The sequence below is a fragment of the Manihot esculenta genome, chromosome 2, assembly GCF_001659605.2.
Source record: "Manihot esculenta cultivar AM560-2 chromosome 2, M.esculenta_v8, whole genome shotgun sequence".
Classification (NCBI taxonomy): domain Eukaryota; kingdom Viridiplantae; phylum Streptophyta; class Magnoliopsida; order Malpighiales; family Euphorbiaceae; genus Manihot; species Manihot esculenta.
Genome location: NC_035162.2, coordinates 17,903,181 through 17,922,573, shown reverse-complemented (window position 1 = coordinate 17,922,573; position 19,393 = coordinate 17,903,181). Strand labels below are relative to the sequence as shown.

The 19,393-nt window shown below is 41.6% G+C and overlaps 1 protein-coding gene across 1 annotated transcript; it reads left to right on the top strand.

Annotated features, from left to right (window-relative positions):
• The first annotated feature begins 1,831 nt into the window (after positions 1 to 1,831).
• Positions 1,832 to 19,034, top strand: LOC110608881 (protein MAIN-LIKE 2-like). Its single transcript, XM_021748167.1, has 2 exons — positions 1,832 to 1,996; positions 18,603 to 19,034. Exons 1-2 carry the CDS (start codon positions 1,832 to 1,834, stop codon positions 19,032 to 19,034), a joined length of 597 nt encoding a protein of 198 aa, XP_021603859.1.
• The last annotated feature ends 359 nt before the right edge of the window (positions 19,035 to 19,393 follow it).

Here is a 19,393-nt window from a genome sequence, read left to right as displayed (position 1 = left end):
CAAAGTCCTAGAAGAGACAGCCTAGTCCATTAATTAAGTAAAGTTCAATGAGTTGAAATTTGTTAAGTGAGCATCCGACTTAAGACTTTTGTGGTTAAGTTAAGTTAGAAGAAACTCACAAGTCAGATGGAGAAAATGGTTTAAGTCTTAAGAGGTTTGAGTAGATCGGCAAAGCCAAAAGGCAACCCGTGCAGAAAATAGTCTAAGTATAAATAAGGCATATGCCCGGGTGGAATATAATTCATTATCAACTATGCGCTCCGAGATCGCCATACATTCAAACATCAAAATAAAGAGATAAAAAATATAAAGGCAAAGAATAAAAGTACAACAGCGAAGTGGAAAAAAATAAACATCTTTATTTACTTATTTAAAGGTACAACAGATGAGACCGAACTAACAAGGTCATTTAAAGGTTTATTTACACTATCCTCTCTTTGGGGTTCAGTTGGCAGGGGAGGAGCTCCTTTAGGTAATGGGTTATCATCCTCCCCGTAGCGCACCTCATCGCCGTCAGAATCAACTTCAGAAGCTTGAAAGTGAGCCAACGGGGTGGAGGGGCATCCCTAGCTGCCTTTAGGTCTTGATTGAACCCAGAGGCAAACATGCGGAAGGTTGAATTGTATAGATCTTCTTTCATCGCATCAGAAGCCTTATACTTCGCAATTCGCGCTTCACAGGCCTGCTCAATCTTGGCCTTCAACTCAGCAGAGTCCTTGTACTCCTGTAGGCACTCCTCACAGGCCAACTGGACCCTATCCTCCGCGAGTTTGGTGTCCTTCAGCAGGGCAAAACACCTTTCCTCTAGAGAAGTGACCTCTTGGCAGAGTTGTTGTTGCTGAAGCCATGACTCCTCTGCTGCCGAGGCCATGCCTTTCAGGTCCTCGGTGTGCTTGTTGAACTCCTGCTCAAGGACAAAAACTAGGGCCAAGGCTTTCTTGAACTTTAGCTGCCTCACATTGGGCCCAAGCCTCGTCACGCTGAGCTCTGGCCTCGTCCCATTCTCGGTAGGCCTCCTCCAGAGAAGACAATTGTTCCTAAGCCTCATCACGATGAGACTCAGCCACAGAAGCTCACTCAGAAGCCCTGTCGGCCTCATCCCACATCCCAGCCAGGCGAAGGGTGAGGTCATCAAGCTGGCTTTTGAGGGCAAGTATGTGCCCACGGGCGTCACCAATTGCCACGAGATTCTCCTCACGACGGGCCTCATCGATCTACAGGTCCATCAAGCTTTGAAGGGACTGGTCTCGAGCATCGATTTCCATATAAATGCCCAGCGCCTAGTAGAAGGAAACAACAAGCAAAATTAGAAACAACAAAAACAAAGCAAGTTCAAAAATGACAAAGTGACTTACAATGAGGAGTATCTCTTGGAGGCTATCTCCCAGCTCCTCCTAGGACTGCAAGCGAAAGGCCGCCTGTTGCCTAGTGGAGCACGCCAGATGGCTGGCGGAGCAAGGAAGCACAGATCTGAGACATCAGATATCCCACCGAACATCTTCTCCTGCAACAGCTCGACAACAGAGGTCGTCGCGGACCCAGGAGTTATTTCTGCAGTATTGAGAAGCTCGTTGTCAGGAGCAGAAGATAACAGCTCCATGGTCTGCTTCCTTTTTTCAGCAGGAGGAGGGAGAGTGACCTCGAGCGACTTGGCCACATAAGCCCTTTTGGAGGCCTGGCCCTCAGGAGGGACCTCGGTAGGTGGAGCTTGCTTGCCAACAGCTTCTTTGATCGTAATACTGCCACTGGCAGCGGCCTGTTTAGGATGAGGAGTAGAAGGGACGACCTCAGCCCTCCTTTAGAGCCGCCCTCCGTAGACTCTTCAATGACGATGGGCTCTTGGGAGGCTAGAATGGAGGCCGATTTGGGCTTGGGAGCAGTAGGTGATTTGGAAGAACTTAGAGTCTTGACGCGAGCAGATGCCTTAGAAGTGCTGGAACGGGAGTCCCTGGAAACTGGCACTAAAGCCCGAGAAGAGATAGGGACAGGAGAAGCAGTCCGGCTAGCTGCCTAGGGAGAAATGGCATGAGCGATCTCTCGAGTCATGTCAGTCACAGATCAACCAGCCCGAAAGGCCTCTAGAGCGACTCTCATGTTCTCCTGGGACAAGGTGAAGTTTCTCAGTGGCTTGATTTGCTCCATTGGAAAATCAGAAGCTGTAAAAAACGAAAATACCCAAATTGTAACGCCCCGGAAATCCGGACCGCTACCGGCGCTAGGATTCAGGTCGGCTTAAGGCCGTCGGAACCCGTAGCAAGCCTACATACATCCTGTTTACCTGTTTAATCCCATACATGATCAACAAACATACATAAGAATTAAAAACTTTTCTTTTTCTTCATATACCAAACTCAACCTGTGCATGCACTGTAATCATCATATACATAAACATTAATCCCTCTGTGGGATTTCATCAAAGCCTCTATGGCAATATACATTCAGTGTTGAGTTGGTTCACATATTCATCATAAAAATAAGATCATGTACATACCAAGGAATTAACAAATACTATGGTCAAGCACAACTCTATCCTCAATAACATAGTTACATAAACATAACTGTTTCAAACTTTACATTACATTCTTATCATTTGTCATGTCCACATACTCTAGCTATTACATACATATGACTTTTCTCTTCTTTTCTTCTCTATCAACCCCGTACCTGCAAACCTGGGGGTTAGGGGAGAGGGGTGAGCTAAAAGCCCAGTGAGCAGAAACTAAAAACATTATATTAAAGTTCATGCTTTCATGAGATGCATCATAACACAGACAATTCACATCAAGGGTGAACCTGTCACCAATTAGTCCCAACATAGTCTCGTGCCAGGCCGTAGCATGGGGTCCTGGTCTTCCTGTCACAACATACATAAAGTCTCGTGCCAGGCCGTAGCATGGGGTCCTGGTCTTCCTGTCATATCATATATAAAGCCTCGTGCCAGGCCGTAGCATGGGGTCCTGGTCTTCCTGTCATATCATATATAAAGCCTCGTGCCAGGCCGTAGCATGGGGTCCTGGTCTTCCTGTCATAACATACATAAAGTCTCGTGGACTAATTGGATCATACAGCATTCACCCACAACCACAAAATAAAATGCAATGCGACATATTCGTGAACTAATGCAATCAGCCTATTACATGTCATCATGATGCATGAAACATGCTCAAAACATTTAATTGCTTGATTTAAAACATTAAGCTTGTTTCCACTCACCTCTGGTTAGCTCTGACCAGACACTGAAGCAGCTCACTCACTGCTGGGGTCCTCGGTTCCTCGGGTCCGAACCTACACAGGTGGACTCCAATGAGGGACCAAACATATATAAACACAACTCTAATATATCCCCCAAAAACCCCCTAAAACATCATGAAAACGTCATAGAAAATATGCATGAAATGGCTGAACAGGGCACCTTCGGCGGCACCTTCGGCGGCCGAAAGTGCCAGACAGAGACGAAAGTCTCTTTTCGGGGGCACCTTCGGCAGCCGAAAGCTGCCTTCACAAGAGGGGTTCGGCGGCCGAAACTCCCTTCGGCTGCCGAACCTGGTTTCTGCCAAACGGCAGAAACTTGGTTCAAAAGAACCTCCTGCCTCCCAAAACCATAGATCATGCATATTTCTCAACCAAAACACACATACAAGTTCCTAGGGGTCTCAAACATGCATATACCCCATCTACAACACTTCATACACACACAAACAAGCTACATTGCTCAAACATCATCAAAACCCATAAACTCAACCTATGTCCTAACATGCATTCCTACCCATAGATCTTACTTAAAACTTGTTTAAAACATAAAAAGGGTTCAAGATCGACCCTCACCTCTTGAAGAAACGAGAGGAAAGCGATCCTAGCTTGGAGATGGAGAGATTAAGCTCTTTGAACCTCCAAGCACTCAAACTTGCTCAAAGCTCACAGATCTTCAAAACAAAGTTATAAACTTGTTAAAACCATGAAAGATCTAGAGGAAACACTCAAGATCGAGGGAGGAATGGTGGAGACTCACCCTGGCCGACAATGGGAGAGAAAAAGCTCGCCCGTGCGGACCAAGGGGACCCTTTTATAGTGGCTGGCCAGGCCACGTTCGGGGGCCGAATGTGCCTCCGCATCCATGCAATGTTCGGCGGCCGAACATAAGGTTCGGCGGCCGAACCTGCACTTCCCTCACTTAGACTTTCGGGGGCCTAACGTGCCTCCCAAAGTCCATGCATGTTCGGCGGCCGAAAGTGAGTTTCGGCGGCCGAACCTGAGTTTTTCCTTAAAGAATTTTCATGCAAAAACTTATTTAAAATCATACTTAAAACATTAAAACACATGAAAACATTTTATAAAAACATGCTTTTACCCTTCTAGAGGTTTCCGACACCCAAATTCCACCGGACGGTAGGAATTCCGATACCGGAGTCTAGCCGGGTATTACATTCTCCCCCCCTTAAGAACATTCGTCCCCGAATGTTCCTCAACTAGTACATGCATAGCGAAACAAACATAACATACACATATATAGCACATGGAACACATCTCAACTGACCTCAGAAGAGGTGGGGGTACTGCTGGAGCATGGACTCCCGGGTCTCCCAAGTGCATTCTTCCAAATTGTGGTGGTTCCAAAGGACTTTCACCATCGGGATTTCCTTGTTCCTCAACTTTCTGATCTGAGTGTCAAGAATCCGCACTGGCTGTTCAACATAAGTGAGATCCTCTTGGATCTCCACATCAGGCTCGCTAAGAACCTTGCCCGGATCTGACACGAACTTCCTCAACATGGAAACATGGAAAACCGGATGGATTCTCTCCATAGAAGCAGGCAAGTCCAGCTTGTACGATACATTCCCAATCCTTTGCAGGACTTCAAAGGGTCCAATGTACCGCGGAGCTAGCTTACCCTTCTTACCAAATCGAACCACCCCTTTCATCGGAGACACCTTGAGCAATACTAGATCCCCCTCCTGAAACTCTACTTGTTTCCTGCGGATGTCTGCATAACTTTTCTGCCTGCTGGTGGCAGTCTTTATCCTTTCTCTGATAATGGGCACCACCCTGCTGGTGATCTCAACAAGCTCAGGCCCTGCGAAGGACCTCTCTCCAACCTCTTCCCAGCAAACAGGTGATCTGCACTTCCTCCCATATAAAGCTTCATATGGAGCCATCCCTATGCTAGCATGATAGCTGTTATTGTAGGCAAACTCCACCAAAGGTAGATGTTGCTTCCAAGAACCGCCAAAATCTAGCACACACATTCTGAGCATATCTTCTATGGTCTGGATGGTCCTCTCTGACTGTCCGTCTGTCTGTGGATGGAAGGCAGTGCTAAAATCCAACCTAGTACCCATAGCACTCTGCAGACTCCGCCAAAACCTGGAGGTAAACTGGGGCCCTCTATCTGACACTATAGATACCGGGACCCCATGTAGTCTGACAATCTCTTCAACATACACCTGCGCTAATTTATCCACAGAGTAGTTGCTCCTAACTGGGATGAAGTGAGCAGATTTGGTGAGTCTGTCCACAATCACCCATATGGAGTCTAGTCTGTTGGATGTTGCCGGTAACCCCACTACAAAATCCATAGCTATGTTCTCCCATTTCCATTCTGGAATAGGTAGCGGGTTAAGCATTCCAGCCGGCTTCTGATGTTCCAGCTTCACCCTCTGACATATTTCGCAGGCTGACACGAATTGTGCCACTTCTCTCTTCATAGCTGGCCACCAATACACCCTCTTCAGATCTTGATACATCTTGGTGGCTCCAGGGTGAATGCTGTATCTTGCATTATGAGCCTCTCTCATAATGTCTCCTTTAAGCCCGATGTCATCTGGTACACATAGTCTGTTCCCATAGCAGAGGATCCCCTTATCATCGAATCTGAACTCACTATCTTTGCCTGACTGAACAGTCCTGGCAATCTTCACTAACTCTGGGTCCTCGTGCTGTTTCTGAGCCACCTGCTCCAGAAACACGGGGGTTACTTTCATCTGTGCAATCAAAGCACCTGTACCAGACAACTCCATCTGTAGACCCTCCTCAATGAGCTTATAAAATTCCTTCACCACCGGTCTCCTCTCTGCCGTGATGTGGGATAGACTGCCAAGTGATTTCCGGCTTAAGGCATCAGCTACTACATTAGCCTTACCCGGATGGTACTGTATCTTACAATCATAGTCACTGAGCAGTTCTACCCATCTCCTCTGCCTCAAGTTCAAATCTCTCTGACTCAAGATGTGCTGCAGGCTCTTATGATCTGTGAAGATCTCACATTTTACCCCATAGAGGTAATGCCTCCACATCTTGAGGGCAAAGATAACTGCTGCCATCTCCAGATCGTGTGTGGGGTAATTCATCTCATGCCTCTTTAGCTGTCTAGAAGCATAAGCGATCACCCTACCATTCTGCATCAACACACAACCCAAGCCTACTCTGGATGCATCACAGAATACTGTGAAGTCCTCATTGCTGGTTGGCAGAGCTAACACTGGTGCTGAAGTCAACCTCCTCTTGAGCTCCTCAAAGCTTTCTTCACATCGATCGGTCCACTCGAACCTCTGATTCTTTCTGGTCAATCTGGTTAAAGGAGTTGCAATTTTGGAGAAGTCCTGTACGAACCTCCTGTAATAACCAGCCAAACCCAAGAAACTTCTGATCTCTGTCACTGAGGTGGGTCTGGGCCAGTTAGTCACAGCCTCTACTTTCTTGGGGTCTACCTCTATTCCATTCTCTGACACTATATGCCCCAAGAATGATATGCTCCTTAACCAGAACTCACACTTGGAGAACTTGGCATACAAGCCATGTTCCCTCAAGGTCTGCAAAACTATCCTCAGATGATGGGCATGCTCCTCTGCATTCCTGGAATACACTAGGATATCATCTATGAAGACAATAACGAAGTGATCCAGGTATGGTCTGAATATTCTGTTCATGAGGTCCATGAATGCTGCAGGGGCGTTGGTTAACCCAAACGGCATTACAAGGAACTCATAGTGCCCATATCTGGTCCTGAAAGCTGTCTTTGGCACATCCTCCTCTCTGATTCTCAACTGATGGTACCCTGATCTCAGATCTATTTTGGAGAAACAACCCGCTCCTGCTAGCTGGTCGAACAGATCGTCGATCCTTGGCAATGGGTACTTATTCTTGATGGTGACTTTGTTCAACTGCCTGTAGTCGATACAAAGCCTGAGGGATCCATCCTTTTTCTTCACAAAGAGTACTGGAGCACCCCAAGGTGAGGTACTCGGTCGGATGAAACCCTTGTCCACCAGTTCTTGCAACTGTTCCTTCAACTCTTTCATCTCGGCTGGTGCCATCCTGTAGGGAGGGATAGAGATCGGTCTGGTACCAGGCATTAACTCAATTTCGAACTCTATCTCCCTAGCAGGTGGTAACCCTGGCAGCTCGTCTGGGAAAACATCTAAAAACTCGTTGACCACTGGCACTGAGGCGGGCTCTCTAACCTGACTGTCCAGCTCCCTCACATGAGCCAAAAACCCCTGACATCCCCTCCTAAGCAACCTACGAGCCTGAAGAGCTGATATCAGTCCTCTAGGTGTACCCCTCTTGTCTCCTCTAAAGACGACCTCTGACCCATCCTGACATCTGAACTTAACTACCTTGTCCCTGCAGTCCAAGGTAGCACCATGGGTAGATAGCCAATCCATCCCTAGAATGACGTCAAAGTCTGTCAAATCTAGAACCACAAGGTCGGCGGACAAGCATCTTCCCTCTATAAAAACTGGACTACACTGGCAGACTGACTCTGCAACCGACGGGTCACACTTGGGTCCACTGACCCATAGGGGACACTCTAACCCAGAGACCATCAACCCTAACCTCTGAACGGCTCTCGGTGCAATAAAAGAGTGAGATGCACCCGGGTCCATTAATGCATACACATCAGAACACCCAATGATGAGATTACCTGACACCACGGTGTTGGATGTGTTAGCCTCCTGCTGCGTCATGGTGAAGATCCTGGCTGGAGCTGATGGACCTTCACCTCTGAATCCTGCTGAGGAAGAAGCTGACCCTCTCCCTCTGCCTCTGCCACTGGCCTGTGTAGCAGCTGGAGCTACTGGCTGTGCCACACTTCCTGAAGCTGTCTGTGCCATAGGAACTGCTTTAGGACATTGCCATGACATATGTCCCTCTTGCCCACATCTGTAGCAGGTCGTCGTCCCATACCGGCATAAACCCCTGTGTGGCCTACCACACTTCGCACAAGCTGCATTATCTGCCCCAGAACTAGAACCACTGCCAAATCCCAGACTAGACTTGACCTTGTTCCAGAACTTATTCTTCTTACCCTTGGGTTTACCCCATCTCTTACTGCCTGAAGCTGCTGCACTCAAGGTAGAGGGATCTAACCTTCCCCCACCCGGAGTTTTAGAACCAGAAGCTTGTGCCACTGTCTGTTTGACTGTCCCCTGAACGATGGCACTAGCCTCCATTCTCCTAGCCATATCCACTATGGCGTGAAAACTCTCTCTATCTGCTGACTGTACCAAGGAGGAATACCTGGGATGGAGCTTCATGATATACCTCCTCGACTTCTTCTGGTCTGTGCTAAGGTCTTGCCCAGCAAAAGGCAGCAACTCCATAAACCTGTCAGTATATTCATCTACACTCATGTCATCGGTTTGTCTCAACTGCTCGAATTCTATCATCTTTAATTCCCTTGAACTATCAGGGAAAGCCCATTCTGCAAATTCATTAGCGAACTCTTCCCACGATAGGCTATCCACCCTCGGCTTCACATAGTTTTTGAACCACTCACGGGCCTTTTTGCATTTCAAAGTGAAACCAGCCATCTGAATGGCTCTACTAGCATCAGCTCCGATCTCCTCTGTGATCATCTTGACCTTCTCCAAATACACAAACGGGTCATCACCTGACTCAAACTGGGGAGCACCCAACTTCATGTAATCTGTCATTTTAGCCTTACTTCCCCCAGATGAGCTAGGCTGAGGTATCTGGGTATCTGGGCATGTAGGTGCTGGTGGTGGTGGAGGTACAGCATCCCCTGAGGTAGGGTTTGCTGGATTTGGATAGTATGGTGGAGGTGGGTACACTGGGTACTGTGGATATGGTGGGTAGTATGGTGGGTATGGCATCTGTGTGGGGTAGGGGTTAAAACTAGGGTAATCCGATGTACCTCCCATCGAATACCCGGGATTTTGGGTGTAGGGCGGATAGTGAGGTGGCTGAACAAATCCCGAGGCCTGAGTGCCTCCTTGGGATTCTCCCATACCCTCTTCTGACATACTGACGCCCAAACTGCCATCCCTCCTTTGATCAACATCCATCTGATCCCCCATGTCCTCTGACATACCTCCCTGCACTGTTCCTCTGACTGATCTGCTTCTTCCCAGATCTAAAGACCTTCTAGGGTCTCTCACTGCTCGGTCCCTGTTGGACCTACTTGACATTGCCCTAGGCAATGTTGAAGGACGGGCATCAATGCCCTCGTCCTGAGGTGGTATTCCAGTCAATCGTGCAGATCGACGGGTTCCTCTCATCCTGTTTTCTGAGAAACAGTAAACATCACATAAACATCAGCATTAAATGGTTCATGTCGGCAAACATGAACCTATCAGCTACATTACTCACATAGCATATCATACAATCATGGCAAGACAGGACTCTACATCCTATCCTAGTGGACATGATTTTTGCCTATTGTGCTTGACCTTCTATAACATCTATGAGCCCGACACTCTAGGTCCGACCATATGAACCTAGGGCTCTGATACCACTCTGTAACGCCCCGGAAATCCGGACCGCTACCGGCGCTAGGATTCAGGTCGGCTTAAGGCCGCCGGAACCCGTAGCAAGCCTACATACATCCTGTTTACCTGTTTAATCCCATACATGATCAACAAACATACATAAGAATTAAAAACTTTTCTTTTTCTTCATATACCAAACTCAACCTGTGCATGCACTGTAATCATCATATACATAAACATTAATCCCTCTGTGGGATTTCATCAAAGCCTCTATGGCAATATACATTCAGTGTTGAGTTGGTTCACATATTCATCATAAAAATAAGATCATGTACATACCAAGGAATTAACAAATACTATGGTCAAGCACAACTCTATCCTCAATAACATAGTTACATAAACATAACTGTTTCAAACTTTACATTACATTCTTATCATTTGTCATGTCCACATACTCTAGCTATTACATACATATGACTTTTCTCTTCTTTTCTTCTCTATCAACCCCGTACCTGCAAACCTGGGGGTTAGGGGAGAGGGGTGAGCTAAAAGCCCAGTGAGCAGAAACTAAAAACATTATATTAAAGTTCATGCTTTCATGAGATGCATCATAACACAGACAATTCACATCAAGGGTGAACCTGTCACCAATTAGTCCCAACATAGTCTCGTGCCAGGCCGTAGCATGGGGTCCTGGTCTTCCTGTCACAACATACATAAAGTCTCGTGCCAGGCCGTAGCATGGGGTCCTGGTCTTCCTGTCATATCATATATAAAGCCTCGTGCCAGGCCGTAGCATGGGGTCCTGGTCTTCCTGTCATATCATATATAAAGCCTCGTGCCAGGCCGTAGCATGGGGTCCTGGTCTTCCTGTCATAACATACATAAAGTCTCGTGGACTAATTGGATCATACAGCATTCACCCACAACCACAAAATAAAATGCAATGCGACATATTCGTGAACTAATGCAATCAGCCTATTACATGTCATCATGATGCATGAAACATGCTCAAAACATTTAATTGCTTGATTTAAAACATTAAGCTTGTTTCCACTCACCTCTGGTTAGCTCTGACCAGACACTGAAGCAGCTCACTCACTGCTGGGGTCCTCGGTTCCTCGGGTCCGAACCTACACAGGTGGACTCCAATGAGGGACCAAACATATATAAACACAACTCTAATATATCCCCCAAAAACCCCCTAAAACATCATGAAAACGTCATAGAAAATATGCATGAAATGGCTGAACAGGGCACCTTCGGCGGCACCTTCGGCGGCCGAAAGTCCTGGACAGAGACGAAACTCAGCTAGGTTCGGCGGCACCTTCGGCGGCCGAAAGTGCCAGACAGAGACGAAAGTCTCTTTTCGGGGGCACCTTCGGCAGCCGAAAGCTGCCTTCACAAGAGGGGTTCGGCGGCCGAAACTCCCTTCGGCTGCCGAACCTGGTTTCTGCCAAACGGCAGAAACTTGGTTCAAAAGAACCTCCTGCCTCCCAAAACCATAGATCATGCATATTTCTCAACCAAAACACACATACAAGTTCCTAGGGGTCTCAAACATGCATATACCCCATCTACAACACTTCATACACACACAAACAAGCTACATTGCTCAAACATCATCAAAACCCATAAACTCAACCTATGTCCTAACATGCATTCCTACCCATAGATCTTACTTAAAACTTGTTTAAAACATAAAAAGGGTTCAAGATCGACCCTCACCTCTTGAAGAAACGAGAGGAAAGCGATCCTAGCTTGGAGATGGAGAGATTAAGCTCTTTGAACCTCCAAGCACTCAAACTTGCTCAAAGCTCACAGATCTTCAAAACAAAGTTATAAACTTGTTAAAACCATGAAAGATCTAGAGGAAACACTCAAGATCGAGGGAGGAATGGTGGAGACTCACCCTGGCCGACAATGGGAGAGAAAAAGCTCGCCCGTGCGGACCAAGGGGACCCTTTTATAGTGGCTGGCCAGGCCACGTTCGGGGGCCGAATGTGCCTCCGCATCCATGCAATGTTCGGCGGCCGAAAATAAGGTTCGGCGGCCGAACCTGCACTTCCCTCACTTAGACTTTCGGGGGCCTAACGTGCCTCCCAAAGTCCATGCATGTTCGGCGGCCGAAAGTGAGTTTCGGCGGCCGAACCTGAGTTTTTCCTTAAAGAATTTTTATGCAAAAACTTATTTAAAATCATACTTAAAACATTAAAACACATGAAAACATTTTATAAAAACATGCTTTTACCCTTCTAGAGGTTTCCGACACCCAAATTCCACCGGACGGTAGGAATTCCGATACCGGAGTCTAGCCGGGTATTACACAAATAGTTAGAGACAAGAGCAAGAAAAGAGAAGTTTCTCGATGGCTTAATTTACTCCATTGGAAAATCAGAAGCTACAAAAAATGAAAATACCCAAACTGTCAAAGACAAGTGCAAGAAAAAGTAAAACTAGGAGAAAGATGAAACATTAGCAAGCAAATACCAGCTTCCCGGCAGTCCTAAAGATTGGACACGAATATGCACTTCTCAACATCATACTTTCAGAAAATAGAGGTCAGTTTGAGAAGGCAGATTTATTCAGAAAGGGACAGCTAAGGAAGGTCATTACAGCATGGAGGCACATCCCTCCAAGAGAGGTTTACCTCGTAGGATATCCCAGAGCCTTCCTTCAGCTCCACCACTACAAAACCTTCAACCCAGCCCTTGATGGAATCTTTATACCTCGAGAAGATAGATAACCCTCCTCGGAGAGCAAAATAATAAAATCCCTAGCTGGCTCTGACCAGACAGAAGAAAGTGGAAAACAGGGCAGTAGAGGCAGTAAAGCCCCAACACAGACCGACGGACTCGAAGGAGCACATGAAAAGAATAAAGTTGGGTGAAAGCACACGAGGAGTAACCCTGAAATATCGAAAAACCTCAATAAAGAAGGAAGAAAGGGGGAAAGTCAAGTCAAAATCACGTTGCTTGACAAAAAAAGACCAAGCTAAGATCTTGCTGAGGATTGATCAAACCCAGGGAGGAGGAACGGGGAGAACGATCATCTCATTACGGAGAGGAGCCCTAATGCAATAAATAGAGATATCCAAGTAATCTTGAGAAAAGAAATTAGTGAGGGAAGAAGGGGTGATACAAGATTTCAAATTTATGACAGCGGGAATCCTAAGAGCAGCCATTAGAGAGTAAGAGACGTACCTCGGAGAGATTTTTGTAGAAGATGGAATGGATGAAGCACAGAGAGCAAAGTGAGAAGAAAAGTCTGGAGAAAATTGGGATTTTGAATTTTGAAAAGAGTAAAGGCAAGGAAAGAACGTTTTTGACAGAAGCCGTTCTCGGGCCACGTGGTCATAATGAGGTCTAGAGATTTACCCCTCATCACTCATGGAATAACTGCTGAGGAGGTAAAGGGGCACTTGATGACCGTTGGGCTTCCAACACCTAGGGGCAAGGCTGGGCCCTGAAAAAGAATACTGGCCCAAAACCCATCAGGCTATCCTCAAGCAAATCGGCCCGCTACCGCGAATTTTAGCCCGGACACATGGGGCAGGCCGGATGGTTCGTGAGTGCAGACCCAACAGGAGAAGTTTAGCCTAGTAATGTGACAGAAGGTAAGGAAAGCGAGCCCAGTCACTTCGCAGCCCTGCCAGCATGCACGTTGGGGAGAATTAAATGGCTGCCTGGGGTGGAGAGGTGCTCTGACGTATCCATACATACTGATCTGAGTGACAGAAACAGGTAGTATTGTAGCAGAAAAACGGTTAGACGTCACTAGCAAACAAAAGGAACAGGGATAAAAGGGAAGGGACAAAAGGGAAGGGACGTCTTCTTCCTTAACTAATCTTACATACCCACTGTAAACCTTATTTTCTAAATCTCAGAATATCAATTTATAATTTAAAATTTAAATAACCTTACCATCGTTGACATCTAAATCTAATAAATAATACTAATTAGTTTAAATTATTTTATCTATTAAAATAAAATTAACAAAATTATATATATATATATATATATATATATAAAATAAACATCCATACAAGTTAAGGTAATAATTAAATTATTAAAATTACTCATGATAATTTAAAATTATTACAATAAAATTAATTTTAATTAAAAATTAATATAAAATTACTATTTAGGATTAAAAATATTTTAAACTATTATTTATATACTTAAATTCTAATTTTATTATATGTTTTATATAAAATTATATAAAAATTAAAATTTTATTATTTAGAAAATATATCATAAATATTAGAATGAGTATAAAAATATGGAAGGCACTGCTAATTAATTAAAAGGTACAGAAGTACTGTTTCTTTCATTTTATTAATCTAACTATTTTAAATTATTTTTTCAATTATTATAATCGTTATAGTAGATCACAAGGTTTTGTATTATTTATATTAAAGTTTAGGAAGTCTTAAACTACTAATTACAAAATTTAGGGATCACGATTGTTACAATGTCCTAAGTTTAAGCGGGAAGTCTCATCGAAAATACGAGTCACTATGCGAGCAATTTTTCAAATCATGTATAATATAAAAAGTAATTTTAAAATCATGCAAGATCTAAAAATATTTTTGGATCCTGTGTGTTAATTCAGCGTGTTCGACAGTCCTACTGCCAAACACGCTAGTTCGACACTCATGGTGTCGAACAAATGGAGGTTTGACATCATGAATGTCGAACTTTACTTAATTAAGTTTGTTCGGCACTATGAGTACCGAATAAGCTGATCCGTGCCACGGGAGCAGTGTCATCTGCTCTCGTGGCTACCAGCGTGGCGTGTTCGGCACCCAAGATGCCGAACACGCACATGCTTCAAAGCTTCATTAAGAATCTCTTATAAAGTCTTGACCAAGAAAAGAGTTCAGCACTATTGGTGCCGAACTCTTTTCTTTATTTCGCATGCAGAGCCACGCGGACCTGCATGCATGCAGAGCCTCGCGGACCTGCATGCATGCAGAGCCACGCGGACCTGCATGCACAGCCCCGGGAGACTTTGGCTTTAAAGCCAAAGTCTCCTTCTTCTTCTTTTCCCCAATTTTCATCAAAATTTTTTATCCTCTTCTCCTCTGCAGCATCCTTTCTTCTCTTCTCCCTCTCCACAGTTTGCCATAAGTCTCCATCTCCAGTCTCCAGCGCAAATCTCTTTCGATCTCATTTTCATCTCTTTCCACCCTAATCAGGTTTTTCTTTAAACTTTTTTTTTTTTTAAATATATATATATAATTTTCTCACTTAAAGCAAAAATTAAAACATTAAATCTTAATTAAAAAAATATAAGATATTTAAGATGAAGTAATATTGTTAATATAAGTTTTTATATAATTTTTAGAAATTTAGAAATAGTTAATTTTTAGAAATTAAATAGTTAATTTTTTTAATGAGTTAATATTTTTGTTATAATAATTTTTGTTATAAATTTGTGTTAATATTTATTAAAAGTTAAATTTTTGAAAATAAATATAATTAAATAGGTAATAAAATTTAATAATTTTTCTCAAAATATAATAATTTAAGTTTTTAAAATATTTCATCCGTCCTATTTTTTTATTATTTCAAAATTATTATTTATTTTATTTTTATATTATAATAATATATAAATTATTTAGTATTAATTTTATTTTATGTTTAAGTTTTTGTAAATATCTTTTAATATATAATAAAATTTAATATTATTAAAATAAATAGTAATTAAGATAATAAAATGAAATAATTTTTTTATAAATATAATAATTTTATTTTTTAAAATATTTCATCCGTCCTATTTTTTTATTATTTTAAAATTATTATTTATTTTATTTTTATATTATAATAATAAATAAATTATATAGTATTAATTTTATTTTATGTTTAAGTTTTTGTAAATATTTTTTAATATATAATAAAATTTAATTATTTTAAAATAAATAGTAATTAAGAAAATAAAATGGAATAATTTTTTTATAAATATAATAATTTTATTTTTTAAAATATTTCATCCCTCCTTTTTTTTATTATTTTAAAAGTATTATTTATTTTATTTTTATATTATAATAATAAATAAATTATATAGCATTAATTTTATTTTAAGTTTAAGATTTTATAAATATTTTTTAATATATAATAAAATTAAATATTTTTAAAATAAATAGTAATTAAGAAAATAAAATGTAATAATTTTTTATTAATATAATAATTTAATTTTTGAAAATATTTCATCCGTCCTATTTTTTGATTATTTTAATATTAATATAAAATATTTTTGTATATTATAATAATATATAAATTGATTAGTATTAATTTTATTTTATTTTTAAGTTTCTGTAAATATTTTGTAATATATAATAAAATTTAATTTTTTTAAAATAAATATAATTAAGAAAATAAAATGTAATAATTTTTTAAAAAATATAAAATTTAATTTTTTAAATTATTTCATCCGTTGTGTTTTTTTATTATTTTAAAATTATTTATTTATTTTATCAAAATATATAAATTGATTAGTATTAATTTTATTTTATGCTTAAGTTTTTATAAATATTTTTTAATATCTAATAAAATTTAATATTTTTAGAATAAATATAATTAAGAAAATAAAATGTAATAATCTTTAAAAAATATAATAATATAAATAGTTAAAATATTTCATCCGACTTATATATAATTTTTATTTATTTAAAATTTTTATTTTTTTGATTTTTATGTTATAATAATATATAAATTGATTAGTATTAAATTTTTGTTTTATGTTTAAGTTATTTTAAGTAATTTTTAATATGTAATAAAATTTAATTTATTTAAAATAAATATAATTAAAAAATTTAATTAAATCTAGTTATTTTATGTCATTGGTATTATTCCAATTACATTAACACCACCCTATTTTCTAAAATTTTTTTATGCAGTGTTAAATTTATTGTGATTTTTGGATAGAATATTTGTTGTGATTTTTTGGATAGAATATTTGTTGTGATAGAATATTTGTTGTGATTTTTTGGATATATTATTTGTTGCGAAAGAATATTTGTTGTGATTTTTAATAGAAGAATTATTGTGATTGTTGGAAAGAATATTTGTTGGAATTTTTGGATATAATATTTTTGAATTAGTAGTATTTGTTGTGATTTTTGGATAGAAACATTTGCTGAATGTGTATATTATTGGGGTGTTAAATTATCTACTGTTTTTTAGTGAATAAAAGGTGTTTGATTATTATTAGTGAATTTGAATATAATAAAGTTGGTGAATGTTTACTAGAATAGCATTTCATTGTGGTGTGATAATGTCTATTATTTTGTATCATTAGATATGGAGGAAAGACGCAACCGCCGTGACCTCCGTGATTATATTTTATCCGGTCTAAATGAGCCATCGTTGCTATATGGACAAGCCGAACATCGGTCTGAGACTATATGGCATCTGTAATACCCAGCTAGAATCCGGCACCGAAATTCCTATCGTCCGGTGGAATCCGGGGTGTCGGAATGCTATAGAAGGGTAAGATTTATGTTTTCCTACAGTGGTATGATGTGTTTTAAGGTTTTTAGTTGAATTGATTTGAGTTGGTTTGAGGTTGGAAGAGAAAAGTCTATGGAGACTTTTGCCACGTTCGGCCACCGAAGGTAAGTTCGGCCGCCGAAAGTGCCCAATGTTCGGCTTCCGACGTTCAGGTTCGGCCCCCGAATGTTGCATGGTTTTGCATGCGATTCGGCAGCCGAAGCTGAGTTGGCTAGCCAACTATTGAGCATTCCTTAGTCAGCATTTTGGACAGGTGTTGGCTCCAAACCCTGTCCAGAAGCTTGGCCACGTCTCCTATGTTTTACAGCTCCTGTAAAAGTGTGTTGTTTTGTTGGTTTTCACAAGGTGTTGAAGGGTTGAAGCAAAAAGCTTAGGTTTGAGAGTTTAGTGAGTTTGAAGAGAAGTTGATCTATTTTCTTTGTTCAAATCGTTCATCTTCGTGTTTACAGGAGGTACGTGAAGATCTTGAACATGTTTTACTGTTTTACAGAAGTTTTATGAAGGTTTGGGTAGAGATGCATGCTTAGGTGACAAAGGGTGTGTTTGATGGTTTAGCTTGTAAGCATGATTATGTGTTATGTTTGATGTATTTGTTGGGGTGTTTAGGTAGTTTTAGACCCCTTTTTACATATACATGCGTATATGTGTGTTGAGGAGTTGAAGTGTGCATGGTTTGAGAGATTGAAGGGATGGAGGAGCTTGTTTGCCGTCGGGGCTGAGTTCTGGATGAACTCAGGTTCGGCAGCCGAAGGTTCATTCGGCCACCGAACCTCTTGCATGGTGGCTTTGGCTACCACAGTTTGCCCCCGAGTGTTTTGATGTTCGGCTCTGTTTGGGGGATTCGGCCGCCGAAGGTGCCGCCGAAGGTTAGAGACTTTCGTCTCTGGAGTGCCTTGTGGCCTCCGAAACTTGCCCCCGAAAGGGTTCGGCAGCCGAAAGTGGAAGTTCGGCCGCCGAAGGTGCTTGAGTTTCGTCTCTGGAGAGGACTTTCGGCCGCCGAACCTGCCGCCGAAAGTGTCCTGTCCAGCTTTCTTTTGCATGCTTTGCATGGATAGTTGAGTGAGTTTAAGGGGATTCTTGAGGAGTTTACGGCGCCGGTGACGGTCCATTTTGGGGTCGTTACAGCATCAGACTATAGAAATTGGGGCAATAGGTTACCGAAGAACGGGTGCAATTTTACTTTTGGACAATATTCCAGATCAAATAATACCTCACCTGCGGCGGACGGGTTTTTATGGCGTAATACGGTTAGGTTTTTTTTGCATTGGATTGGCACTTAATTACGGCTCTTGTTGAGCGTTGGCGACCAAAGACACATACATTTATGTTTCCTGAAGGGAAAATGGCCATAACCCTTTAGGATGTGGAGCTAATAATCGGGTTGCCGGTTAATGGTGCAGCTATAACAGGCCGATCACGCCACCATTGGCCATCAATTTGTGAGGCATTATTAGGTGTCGTTCCACCTAATAATGTCATAAGAGGGTGTTATCTGAAAATGAACTGGCTAGCTGAGGAGTTTAGTCAACTTCCAGATGATGCTGATGAGGAAGTTGTACATAGGTTCGCAAGAGCATACATTATGAGGGTCATTGGATCCATTTTTAGTGATACATTTGCTTTGCGTATGAACCTAATGTTCCTATCTTTGCTAGTTGATCTTGAAGAAGCCGGCAATTATAGCTGGGGTGGGGCATGTCTGGCATGGTTGTATAGACAGTTATGTAAGGTGACAAATCCTGAAGTTATGCAGATGGTTGATCCCTTATTCATAGTTCAGATATGGGCATAGGACTGGATCATAGCAGTATCGCCGGCACTATTCAACAGAGTACCACATCATGACGCTCCACTAGGCAGCAAGTATGTGATGTTATATAATTATTATATTTTATTTTAGATTTAATATTTAAAGAAATATTTACTAATATAATTTGTTGTGCAGGTGGAGTAATACCAGACAGATAACGGAGGTTGTCACCCACGTACTCCTGGAGCTGTGTTATTAGCTTGATAGATTATTACCCGAGCAGGTAATGATCTTAAGAAATGAACTAATATTTTTTAGCTACATTAATTTGTGCATAACAATTGAATGTTCATTGTAGGTAATTTGGGAGCCGTACACTGATGCCCTGATTCAATCGCTAC